At 38.3% G+C, this 13,702-nt stretch overlaps 1 protein-coding gene across 1 annotated transcript; it reads right to left on the bottom strand.

The window, feature by feature from the left end:
- Window positions 1–12,332: 12,332 nt before the first annotated feature.
- On the bottom strand, window positions 12,333–13,600 carry LOC101310253 (pathogen-related protein-like). The gene is made up of 4 exons (XM_004306613.1): window positions 13,429–13,600; window positions 13,194–13,326; window positions 12,759–13,060; window positions 12,333–12,656 (listed from the first exon to the last, which is right to left on the bottom strand). The coding sequence occupies exons 1-4, from the start codon at window positions 13,567–13,569 to the stop codon at window positions 12,504–12,506; spliced, it is 729 nt and encodes a 242-aa protein (XP_004306661.1). The 5' UTR covers window positions 13,570–13,600; the 3' UTR covers window positions 12,333–12,503.
- Window positions 13,601–13,702: the final 102 nt, after the last annotated feature.

Raw genomic sequence — 13,702 nt, forward strand, 5'->3', positions numbered from 1 at the left:
GTGTCGTCGTCTCTCTCTCTCTCTCTCTCTCTCTCTCTCTCTCTCTCTCTCTCTCTCTCTCTCTTCTTCTTCTCTGTGGGTCGGTAGTGCCACCTGGCACATGTGACCACCCAACCAACATTTGACACGTTTTTTTTATTTATTTTTCTTCCCTAACACATGCGTTCTTCTTCTTCTTCCTCTTTTTGCCGGCGGATCTTCTTCTTCCTTCCTCTTTGACACCACCGTCGACCACCATGACAATGCAAACCAGAAACCCTCCCTCTCATATTTCACCTATGGCGATCCGAAGGTCCTGGCCACTCGCCGAAGCTCAAGGTGGTGGTCTGGTCCATGCTCTCCGCTGTGCCGAAGAAGACGACCCTTCGCCGGAGAAGCTGCAAGGACCTTCGGCGGCGTCGAAAAGGAAGGAAGAAGAAGTTTCGCCGGAGAAAGGAAGAAGAAGAAGAAGAACGCAGATGTGAAAAAAAAACACGTGTCAGATGTTGGTTGGGTGCACATGTGCCAGATGACACAACCGACCCACAAAAGAATTTCTCATATATGATTATAGTGTATAAAGACGTTGGTGATGTGGCACATCAATGTGATCATTGTAATGCACACTTTTGGCTAGATGAGGCAAATCAACGGACTTCAACAACCGCACCTATTATATACACAGGTTGTTGTCAAAAAGGGCATGTACAACTCTGAAAGCCAGGCCACACACCAGATTTCCTTGAACAATTGTCAAAACCAATCAATGGTCGACAAAGTGTAATCTTTAGAGACTATATGCGAGTATATAATTCAATGTTTGCATTTACTTCAATGGATGCAAAAGCTGTCAAAGATGTTAATAATAGGTATGAACCTTACCTTTTCAAAATATGTAGTCAAGTGCATCATTTAATGGGTTCGATGTTGCCGTCAGACGGTGAACCTCCAAAATATGCCCAATTATATGTTTATGATATGCATAATGGGATTAGAAATCGTATCATAACAATACTATTACCGCAGGAATTGATGTCACTTCAAACTGTTCGAATTTGCGACACAGTATCACAAATTAACAATTGGATGAGATACGATTAAGTCTACACACCTTTAGAGACCTTGATGTACACAATTAATGCAGCTTAAAACCATTTATGGCCTAGCTGTGTAATGTGTTTATAATGTAGTATAATGTAACATAAGATAGTTTGTGTAATATACATTTACCACAATTTCAGAGTTTCATATTGCAACACTTTCTCTACACTTCATTCTTACAATGTACACAATATCCTATCACTAATGATCAACCGCGCCTATACTAGGCGCAAGCACCAATTCTAGTATTTCTATGTTTCATGGAGCCTCAATTTTGGTGAAGCTCCTGCCGGGTTGATTTGGATGCTCGAATCTACTGAGCTTTATGATGGACCAAGCCTGTCGTGCCTTTTCTATTGGGGTGACTTGGGCTTTGCACTTCATAAACTTGTCAGCGGCCCAAAGACAATTTGTGGCCCACTATATCAATTTTTTGTTTTGTTTTGAGATTTTCTTCAGATAAGCTCAAAGACTTCCAAAGTATCGTCACCCACAAAGATCGGGTTGCAGATGGAAATCGAGTGCACAAATTTTATTCGGAGATGGAGTCTCGGAGCCTGGCTTTATATATGGATGTGTTCATCTCCTCTTGCATGCAATCGAAATCTGCATTGGGTAGGTTCTTCTTCCTCGTTGGGTTTTCATGTTGTCACAAGAATTCCTCCTGATAATTAAAACCCATTGTTGTTTTGGTGCCAGTGCTTTCTGCCGACACTTGGAGTGGTTTTGAATTAGAGCCTGCGTTTTGGTGTCTTGGCTTGTGTCTGAGCCTCTTGGTAAGCCATGATTACTTAATTAAAGTTCATTGATTCATGGCCACAAATAATTTGGAATAGATCTCATAAGTTTAATCGAAGAATTTGTCTTTTATGCGCCAAAAAGTTTCAAACTGGCCGTGTCTTTGGCAAAGCATGACTCAATTGTCTACTCCACCACTTGGACTTTTATTTCGTTTCTGCACGTTTTTGGCTTCAGGGTTTGATGACATTATTTGGTTAAGAGGGTCATAACAATTACATATGTCCTTTAAACTCCAGGAAGTTCCCTTTTGTCATTGTCGTTTTAGTTCCAGGAATTTGGGATGACATTGACTCATGTTGGGAAAATTTTGAAAGCGCCTAGGACTTGTCTTTGCTCAGTCATTTCCATAAGCATGCCTTCAAGCATTCTTTCAAATTTGAAAGCTCCTCGACGTATGCTTCGATTATTTCCTCAATGTTGAATGTCATCTTCTTGGCTTCAATCTGCTCAGGCTCACCTTGTCTTTATATGATGTTGTAGGCAAAAGTGTCAGTTTGCTCCTGCAGTCAGGTGAACAAGGTGAGTCTGCTAGGTACACTTCTGTTTATTCCTCGACTTCAAATTTTAACTTCCTCCGCCAGTTACACTTCTGTTTCTTCAGGGGCTTCAAATTCTGACTTCCACCTTTTGCTTGCAGATAATAAATACTCTTCATTGCTTGTGAGAATACTTCAAGACGTCAAGGGTAAGTTCCTGCTCTTCATAGTTGACATGACAGCTTCGAACTTGTGTTGCTTGGAATGTTTGTTCTCTTTCCCTTTGTGTGGCTTGTTATGCGAGTGATGCAAGGCCACATGTTTCGTTGCAATGAGAGAAGGAGCTGAGGGGCCATAGTCTTCTTTTGGTGATAATCTAGAGGTGATCCGGAACAGTCTTCGAGATTTGAACGGCAATGGGGCCTTGCTTGGGAAGGTAAAGATGGTTGCTGAAGCCGTGCTGTAGGAAGCTTCTTAGAAGGGTTGTTCAGCTTTTACTTTCGAGGCTTCCGGTGGAACAAGGTTGAGACTTCTAGATGATACAGAAAAATAAAGATGATGCAAAAAAATAAAGAGAGTTGGAATGAGAGCTCCACCTTCACTATCTTCTTGTTGGCTCGCAGCTTCTCTTCTTCCCTTCTTCTGCTCTTCTTCATCTCTTCTGTTCTCCTCTCTTCCTTCTCTTGTTCTCTTCTCGTTCTTCTGTATCACTTACCATTGTGCTTGCTTGTATAGAGTCTTTGAGGAGATTAGATAAGATCATATTGTAACTGGAATTTGGAAATTTCAAACTCCTTGTGTCATGTATTTCAGTGTTAACTAGGTGAATTTGTTGGAATCTTTCTGCAACATATGCTGCAAAGAATGGTATTGTTGCAGCCACCTTCTTTGTCCCTCATTTGAAGATAAAGCTTGGATTTTATCCAACTTATTTATGTTGTTTTTGTTCCGTTTCTTTTGGTTGTATTTGCTTTATCCTGCTCCCATTTTTTATTTCATCATCATCATTTTTTTTATTCAAACAGTGCCCCCTCAAGCTTTGTATTTCGAACTTACTTTTCACATACAAAGCTTGACATTTTGTTTTGTGACTCACCTGATTCTGACATCTGTCTTTGTTGACTCATTGCAGATAATGGATGCACATGGCTATATTTGTGCTGAAAGGGCACTCAACAAAGTAGTCACGGAGGGTCCAGAGTATAAGAGGTCTTCATCATTGTGTTCTGTCGAAATTGATGCTCCAGTCAAGGACCATGTATCATGGGTCAGTGAAGTGAATGTGCATTCTGGGTTTCTTACCTTCTGTCATGATTCAGAGGATCAAGCCATAAAAACAAGCCGAACTTTTGGTGCTAGGTTCACAGCTCACACTCTTGAGAAGGTTAACAATGATGAGGATGGGGATTCCTTTGTTCATCAAGAGAATTTGTATCCCATCTTGTATAAAATGCTTAACCGAAAAGAAGACTGGGGAATTCGACTTTACCTTCGGGGTCGCGCTTCTTTTGAGCTTAGAGTAATGGAGTGGACAAAATCTATATTAGATCATTTTAAAGGGAAGTTAGACCAAGCAGGCATATATGGTGCTGTTGGTGTTTCTCGTTTCCCTTATCACTTCTGTGCGAACACGTGGAAGGCTTTTTGTGAACTCTGGAGTCCTTTAACTAATACTTTACACCACAGGACTGGTGAGATGGGTATATCTCTGTGTGACTTGATGCTCATCGGTGGTTTGCCAATTTTGGGTGTTCTATATGAAGAGTTTATCCCTGCAAATAAAGAATTACAACGTACTAATCCATCTACTCTTGTTGAGCTTCTGAATATACATTATGAGTTGTGTGTCTCTATCGGCAAGGATTATATTCTTTGGGATCAATGACGTTTATTGTATGCGGCCTATGGAGAAACCCCGTATCAAAGAGACCAAAAACAGCAAGACAAGTTTATGAGCAGGAGAATGGCCTCGGACATTTCTAGGGAGCTAGAGCTGGGATGCCTTTCTAGCATTTTGGCTGAGCAGATTTGTTTTACCTTCACCTTCTTCAAGGATTAGACTTGAAACTTTTTACATGGCAGGGAATCAAGTTTCTCTTGCACCATCAGTGTTAGGTCATATCTACCATGGTCTTGGTGAGATAGTATCTGACCCTAGAGCGCCTAATGAATCTCAAGGCTGCCTTCATGTTCATTTTGTGATTGGTTGGTTGGGGGAGCATTTCACCTATTTTTACAGACGTCAAATTGCCAGTGATTTTCCTGCTAATTACCCTCATTTGGCAAGGTATGTAGGGGTTGATGGCGAGTCTTTAGACATCACATTTGCTAGGATGGCTTTCAGGACTGACGAATCAGTTGATTATCACCCTACTCCCTTTATTGAGCAGAAATGTTGTTTTTTGCTTGACGACAAGAGTTTTTCTGAAAAGAGGTTTGAATTTCTTGTCTGCATGCGTGCGTTCTGCCTTATTACCTGTGCGAATGGGTGATGCTCTTTGGTTGGAGCCATACTACCCAAATAGATTCGCACGTCAGTTCGGTTTTGATCAGGGGATTCCATCGAACAACTTACTATTTTCTATTGAGAAAAGGAGGCAGTGTTGTGTTGAAGATTTAGCAAGAGCACAACGTATTCTTCTTAAAGCCGACACTGGTTCTCATTTTTACATTCCTCGTTCCACTTACAACAGAACTTGCACTTGGAGGTATTGTAGATGGTGGATGAGATCTGTGTCCAATGTTTACCTGACTTTGAAGAAGCGTCCATTGGAGAAGAAAAGCCATGTGTTTTTGATAAAATCCTTGAGGGAGATTTCTCAAAATTTACGGAAAGAAGTGCTGCTTGCTGATATTGAGAAGGAGAAACGAACTGCCCGTTTTGGGACGTCTCCCTCTTTTAGAGATGTCAAAAGGAAAAGGGACTACCTGAAAGTGAGGCCTAACAGTCCAAAACAGAGGGATTTGAGACGATCCAATGGTGAAGACACTACGTCACAAAACGCTTCAGACGACAGACATTCACAGTCGTCTGATAGCGTAAAAATCTGTAGCGTAAGTGGCTGCCGTCTCTATACAACTCAGACGACGGATAAAAACCGTGGACTATCATGCACTCAGACGACATATGAACTTAAAGTGTGTGTCGTTTGAGTTACTCAAAAGTAAAGGATCGAGGATATTCTGTCGTCTGTTTTAGAATTGCACTACAGAACAATGTTGTTGATGTTGCACTGTAACTACATATTAATGTACTTGAAATGTGCAAACACTACATATATATGTCGTTGAATATTATATAGGGACCACAAAGATACATCACTTTCTGTAGTATGAAGTTGTTTGTTATGACACATTTATGTAGTCTCTTGTTGCGTTAGACTGCAGATTTTGATTTCATTTGAACAATATGTAGTCTGAGGTTGGTTTCAACAACAATTTCTATCGTCTGAAAGAATTCTAGTCACCATATACTAGGAGACATATGTTGTTCATAGAGAAGTGATACTACATTAGATTGATTGATATAGCAAGAACATCTAAGTGAGAAAAACACCAAAATCATAAGATTTTAATATATATCATCAAAACCAAAAGGCTTGAATCTCAGTACATACATTACAAAGCAAAACTAGACTATTTCTAACAAAAAAGTAACAACTTAAAACTAATATAACAATGAGAGAGCTTGGACTGTCTTATCCCTTGTCAGCTCCCTTTGCTGACAAAACTGATTTCATATCAACCCATATGCTAGAGCTGCCTGAAATGGTTAACCAAGACAAAGATGAAATTAGTAGAGGCAGATATAGGTATGACTCCAAAATTATAAAATGACACTGCATTTTACATAAGGATGATAGGAAACAAAATTGCAATAATAAAAATTCACACATCAATAAAGCATCCATCATGTCAATCTCCTGTGATCTAAAATCCACATTCTTAATGTAATATATGCTAAAGATGACATACATCTGCAATGTGAGAAGAATTCTATAATGATACCCTAAAACCAACTTAATATTCTTTAGATCAAGCTGAAATTATATCTAGTTGCATTGGAAATTATAACATAAATATCTTGTCAATATATACCTCTGGTACAAATTAATAGAATTTGTGGTTACCTGTAAAAGAGCAGGCTTATGCACTCAAACAGAAGCATGCACAAGAGCCTGCAGAAAGGTATAAATAAGGTACATCAAAACAATGTACTAATAACCAACACACTGAAAACAGGCACAAGGCTGACATGAACTAAGCAAAAATTATCAGCTCCTAATATCAAAATTATAAACAAAGAGTCAAGTGAGTAACTAGAGATCAGAATCAGTTAATTAACAGTCACGATGTAAGGATGTGAAGTTGGTATTGAATATGCTTACCTAAACGATATGAGAACTGTCCTAATGCCTTCAATAAACGACATGATTCAGTATCATGGTTATCACCTAATCAAATCCCAGAAAGCTGTTAGTAATCTGAACTAAGCCATTGAACAACTCAAATCAATCTGCAATATTTATCTACCTAAAGTTCCATCCAACTCTATGACACAAACATTAGCATGGCCTGAATTTCCATCAAATAGTATATATTGTAACGCCCCAAAAGATAAGGTCACAGCGCCGTGCATCTTAAGAAGCTTAAGCATCATCAAGTAATACTTAAACAACTTAACATGCCCAAAGGCCTTTCAAGGATTAAGATGTGAAGTATACGACACAACATAATGGAAACTACTAGAGACATAGACCAGTTCATCCTGATAGCAAACATAACCAGTTAAACTATTTCAAACATATTTACAGCCCCTTTTGAGTTTAATACTCAGAAGCAAAAGAGTCCAACTTGATTACAACACAAGATTATAACTTAGTATAAAGCTAAGGCTGGTCACAGGGAAATTTAGATAAACATAGTTATAATATACATCTGTACTGATGGTACCATATTAGTCAAGACTAATGTAGGTACCAAACACCAAAAATGAGCCTTTGATGTCATATATACAACTAATTGATGTTAGTTTCCAAAGGCTAAATTATAAAGACAAGTAGACTATGTATATAGCAAAAGACCTCAGAACACCATAACAGGAACTAGACCTCAAAAGAAGGAGTTGACAAGCTGCAAAATGCCAAGGCCACTACTTTAGTTCCACTTCTATTCAGTCTCGTGCACAGTACCTGAAAAAGTAAGGGTGAGCATCACTCACGTTCATATGCTCAGTAGGAAGTAACGCTAGCTAGGTTTGAAAAATATGGGAGTTTAGTTTTAATAAAACTAAAAACCATCAGAAGCATCAATAGAGATTTGTTATGAGAAATTTCAGTGAAACACATGCTCAGGGTACCCATTTTCTAAATACTGATGACCGGTCTTAATGCCAACTACTTGCTGAAATAAACATTGCTGAAATAATTAATTAAACCACAAGCAAGAAGTAGCAAGAGTGGCCATTTACGCCATACCATGTAGGAGTGACGCCACACCTCAAAGGATGTTAGACGTCCTCCAGTCCATATAGCCCCTCCGGAGGTTTAGGGGATCGAAACCCAAGGTAGTCATTTTGCTCCCTTCACTCTTAAGTCATCACATAAAATTTCAATGCAATATGATGCGTAAAAATATGAAAAGCATTTTACAAAAATTACTAACTAGTGAAGACCCCCTACTTGGAATCTCTTATGTACAACTCCCAGCAAGTACCTCTTGACCACTCACTTCACTTACTCCACTTGAGCCTTCAATCCTATATGAAAAGTAGCAATTTACTATCAGTCCTAACCTAACTGTTCTCTTAAAACTGAGCAATGAGTAGAGCTACCATGTGTGGGCTTATTCCAAAAAGAAAACATTGATAAGAACACACAAAGATAATACTTGTTAAGAACGTAACCTATCTTGCCTCTCCAAAACTTAAAGTTAAGTTGAAAGCATAAAATTTATACTTAAATAAACTTGTTAAAGATCAGTGATAGAAAGAAGAGAGTAAAGGATCCCAAATCCATTGTTTTGTAACGGTAGGTTGCAAATCTGAAAAACTTTTCAGGAACAGGCAGTAAGAAAGAAAAATTCACCAACAATTGATCGTTCAATATTTTCAAGTGAAAATCTCCAGAATTAAAGTAGACAAGTGAAGCTAAAATTTGGCAAAATTTCAAGTTAAACGGAGTCCAAATGCATAGTCAAACAAAGATCCAAAGTGACTGAAAATACAGTTTCTGCATAAATCCTGCAGCACTGTGCAAACTTTGAAATAGCACAAGTTTCTCATATCAACTCGGTTTTGTATGAAACCAAGTCTAAAACAATCATTGAAGAGTCTATTTTTAACTTTTAAGAACTGAGATTAAAACAAGTAGGATAGGTATTTCGAAAATCATGGAAAAGCCCACTGGTTCAGCTGTGTCTGTGAGGCATTTTATCAAACATGTGGTGTGCACTATGTGAAACCCAATCTAATTCAGTTCTAGGCATGTGTATAGAGTTACCAAACCTATCAAATAGTCAAAAGTGCATCCCAACAACAACCTTAAACACAACTTGATAGAAAACTTGATAACTGGAAGAACATAATACCAAAAGGAATTAGAGTTCTGATGTTATGCAAAATAAGGAGCAGCTCAGCAATTTGAAGGTCCAAAATCCTCTAATTTCTCTGTCAAAGTATGGTCAATTTCCTAAATGAAAAGGCATTAGATACCTGAGGATTCAAGGCATGGAATCTTTCATTCCATGATAGGATGACATCGTCTTTGATGGTACCAAACAAAGGCTCCTCACATACAAACTGCAACATCCCATCTTCACCAAACACAGGCCTTCATATCTACCGATCATGACTGTTATATATTCAAACCAAGATACAAAAAATTAGAAAAATGGTTAAAGAAAAAGAACAAATTGAAGATAAGAAAAAGATGCGACTTCTATTGGAGAAGGAGTTCGTAGTTGGAGGAAGAAGAAAGGAGAAAGGAGAATGTGGTTGTAGTTTGATGAAAACCAAATCTTCAATCTTTCTCTATCAATTCCCATATGCAAAACCCAATTAGTCAAACCCCCAAATCAAACCCTGAAACCCAAAGTAAACCCAAACTAGCATCGATTTGCAAGGAGGAACAATTCGTAAACCAAACAACCCAAATCGAAAACCAACAAAACAATTCGAAAACCCAAATCGAATACCAAAAACCCCCAATTCGAAAACCCTAGATCCCAAAAAAATCCTCATCGATTGATAAAGAGGCTTACCAGATAGTCACTTGGAGTTGCAACTAAACAAAAAACCTTTTCTGACGACCTTAATTTCTCTGAGAAAGCCAAGAAGGTGAGAAGGAGAGCTCCTGAATCAGAGGATTTACTGGTCAATGAGAGCTTCGAATCGCAGTTTTGAGAAATAGATCTCGGTTTCATTGCGAAGAGGGAAATAGAGAGAGGGGAAAGTGTTCCTCGCGTTTTGAGAACTCTGTTTTGAGAGCTAGGTTTTGAGTTTCGCTAAGTGTCAAACGTGCGGCCTTAAAGGTAGGTCAATTTGAGTTGTCTTTGTTTTCCAAAGCATTCAGACGACATAAAAATGTAGTCTTAAGTACGACAAAATTATTGAGACTGTTATATTTTTTCAACTGAAATTGTGCTGTTTGTAAACAACAGTTTTCTGTCGTTTGAGTTTTTTAACTTGCAAAAAAATTGCAACACCTTCAAATTCATGAGTTTTCACCATTTTCACACGACATAAGTTTAATTTTCTGTCGTCTGTGTTCATTGAAATGTTTCAAACGACAGAATCAAAAAATTATAGTCGTCTGAAACCTGTCGTCTATAGACTATTGTGACGTAGATCATGTTGATTTTGGTGACGTTACGGATGATAACATTGGCCCGGAAGAACATGTTCCATGCAAAAACAACGGTGATGACATGGTAGTTGCTGCAAATGGATTGGGGACAATATTGTAGGTACCAAACCTCTCATCTAGACAAGTACAGTCGAGCCCCAAAGCACTTAAGGGAACATAGCAGAATCCATTGTCTGGTGATAATTCTGATTCCCTTAGCAGAGCTCCAAACCTTGTTGATTTGGATACTTGTATGTCACCAAACTCTTGTGAAGAAACCATTCCAATATCCATGCACCAAATCTTCAGCTCAGCAGTGAAAGAGAATCAGCGACATTTCATACTAAGTGAGATGCAAGATATTTTGGGAAAGTTGACCTATGCCAAATCTCCTCAAGAACTTATTGCTTATCAGGAGGATGTTAAATCAACTATTGCTCTCTTGACGCCTATGATTGAAGCACTTGGTACTGGTAAGATCGAATTTGATTGGTTTACCAAGACTATTGATCAAATTTTTGAGTTGGCACCTCAGCTTAAACAGGGGATGCACAACATTGAGGAGAGTATTGATGTTGATCTTCTTTGAGATTTATCTTGTCACCAAGAAAAGTGCCAAGCTACAAAGAGAAGACTTGAGATGGAACTGTCAAACAACAGAAAACAACTTGCGGATTTAAAGTCCACTGAACATGGTATTATTAAGGTAGAGAGGCAAGCATGTGAAGCTGCAGGGCGAGCTAAACTCTTGCGAGATACTAATTTTGAAGCTGCTAGAAAGACCCTTGAGGGGAAAATCAGTAGCTTGGAGCATTCTTCTGATCAACAAGATAAATTAGATGATGAGCTGCGCCAGAAAAGAATTGAAGCTCATGAAGACAAACTTCCAGAATTTGAGCGTGCCCAAGCGTCTTTTGAATCTGGGCAGAAACAACTTGAGAAGCTAATTTTCTCTTTGAAGTCGTTTGGTAATCAAGTAGAATAATGTGGCAGCGGTCGGACATAGGAGCCGAAAAACATAGACGCTTGATATATGGCTTAATTTACAGAGCAGCTAAAAGGCTGAGGGGTGCCATGGCACCTTTTGGCTCGTATACAGCTCCGCCACTGCTTGAGGTCCATAATGGTGGTGCTTATTGTCATGGGCCGACTTTGCGAAGGAGCAAAGAGAACCGTGCGGCACTCACTAGCCTTAAAAAGGGTAGCAAGTCAGCCTAGCTTGTGCGCACCTTACAAGGAACAATGAAAACCACAGGATATTAATATAATGCTAGCAACAAATAAAAACACAGTTTTATACGAGAATGATTGAATGAAAAGTTGGAAATGTTCTCAAGGGACACGTATAGATGATTGATTATTTCATCTCTTTATTGATGGTACGATGTTTACACGAGCAAAAGTACATGTGCTTACCTATACTAGTTCCGTAGTCCAACCGTCGCCGACAATGAATGTAATGATCTCAATTTTAATTGAGTTTATTTATCGAATTATTTTTTTTTGTCTTTCTGTTTTATGTGTTTTGTTCTTTGATTGGGATTTGGTTTTGGTATATTGTGGACTATTAGTAATAAAACCCAGTTTGATATTTTTACCTCTAGATTAAATAATATTATTTTTAGTAGAAATATCTGATTGGGTGTAGAAGTTTCTAGTTGCCATTTAGATAAGACCACGTGTTAATCGACTATATGCCTATCGCTTTCTTTTGTTTTCTCGAACACATACGCTTTTTTGTTCTTCTCTGTTCTCTTGTACTTTCTTTCCAAAAGAAATTGATCTTTGTTCACTCACCCAAAGCTTTAACCTCTACACTTCTGCCATAGCTTCAAAGAGATCGATTTCTATGAAACTCACAACACAAGAGTTTAAATTTCCCGTTTATATGCAGCTATGCCTAGTAAGTTCTAAATTCTTATCTTCTCAAAACTCATTCGTTTTGTTTCAGTTAAGCTATTTTCCAATAAATAAGGAAATGATTAGGTCAAGACATATAACAGAAGGACAAGAAAATAATTTCTTTAAATAATATTCTCTTTAAGTTTAATTGGCTTCTTATCTAAACTTGGTCTACATATGAAAAAGCAATTGATAATTTATTGAATGATAATGGCCCGACAAATCAAATATTTAATATAAATTTATATTAAGTTGTAATTACTGATCACGTAGTTCTTGCCCATACGTTGGCCTCAGTGCTATTGCATTCTTCTTTTTTTGGCCAATGTTACATTTTTATTTTTATTTTGAACAAAAGCTACATTTTATTTAAACTGCATGCAACAAAGCAACAAAGGATTTATAGCATTGTGTTCCTAAGGATAGGGCAACTACTTGTGGTTGCATCGTTTCCACTACAGTTTTCAATTTTGGCACCCTTCGTCAGCCCTCCAAGAAGTTCTGCAGGATCGTAAAAGAACTCCACCTTGACAATTTTCATCTGCTCATCCACCTGAAACCCGAGTCAACCAAAAAATTTAACAACAAAGTAGACATGGAGAAATTATCTCTACATTTAATTATGTAATTAAAGAGAAACAAATTAAGAACTTACCGTGAAAATTGCAATGCCAAAGAATTGAACCAGTTCTCCAGTAGGGGCATAACCTTTGAAAGGACCTTCCATGTAAGACCAGTGCCTGAATTTGTAGACTATCACCGGCGGACCGGAATAGACCTCGAGGACCTCAATTGCAAAACCTCGTGGGAAAGTAGTGGTGAAAATCTTATGAGACGATTCTGCAGTTTCCTCAGCTGGTTTGTAGATCTGAAACTCCTCAGGTAGAGAGCTGTGCAGATCCACATTATAGATTCCACCCCTTTTCTTAATATCGTCAATTGTCAGTGGTTCTTTTCCTGCAGATCGGAGTATGTGTGTAGGTGTAATTAACGTAAGTATATGTTTCATCAAAAGGTAATGACTGAATCGAAGTAGAAATAAGTAACAAGCTAATGGGATATATATCTATATATGTGTGTATGTATATACCATTCTGGATGAGAGTGAACTTGTTTGGATCAATAGATTTGATGTCCTCACGGTTGGCTTTGTGCGATATCTCCATCTCGTATGTCTTCAATAGGTTCTGAACCCTCTCTTCTAGTGACCCAGCTGGCCATATCTTTATATATTAACGCACAAATCATTGGATTAGCTATATATTTTGGTAATTTGATCATGGATATGAGAGAGAGAGAGAGAGAGAGAGAGAGAGAGAGAGTACCTTGGTTCTGCCTTGTTCAAAGAGCTTGTTAACAGTATCGTAGTTAGGAGGGGCACCAGATATCCATTGTGTGTTCTTCTCTCCATCTCCATAAACGTGAGAACGATACTTATCTTGCTGATCAACACCAGAACCTTCCATGTTGGAAGCAGACAAGCGCCAAAATGGTTTCCTTGCATATGAATTGGTCGAGTTGAGGGCATCTTATAGAAGTGTATGCGCGCAGTACGTACATGATGACATAATATATATCTACCTTCTACATTGTTGTTAA

The sequence above is a fragment of the Fragaria vesca genome, linkage group LG7 (assembly GCF_000184155.1).
Source record: "Fragaria vesca subsp. vesca linkage group LG7, FraVesHawaii_1.0, whole genome shotgun sequence".
NCBI classification, from domain to species: Eukaryota; Viridiplantae; Streptophyta; class Magnoliopsida; order Rosales; family Rosaceae; genus Fragaria; species Fragaria vesca.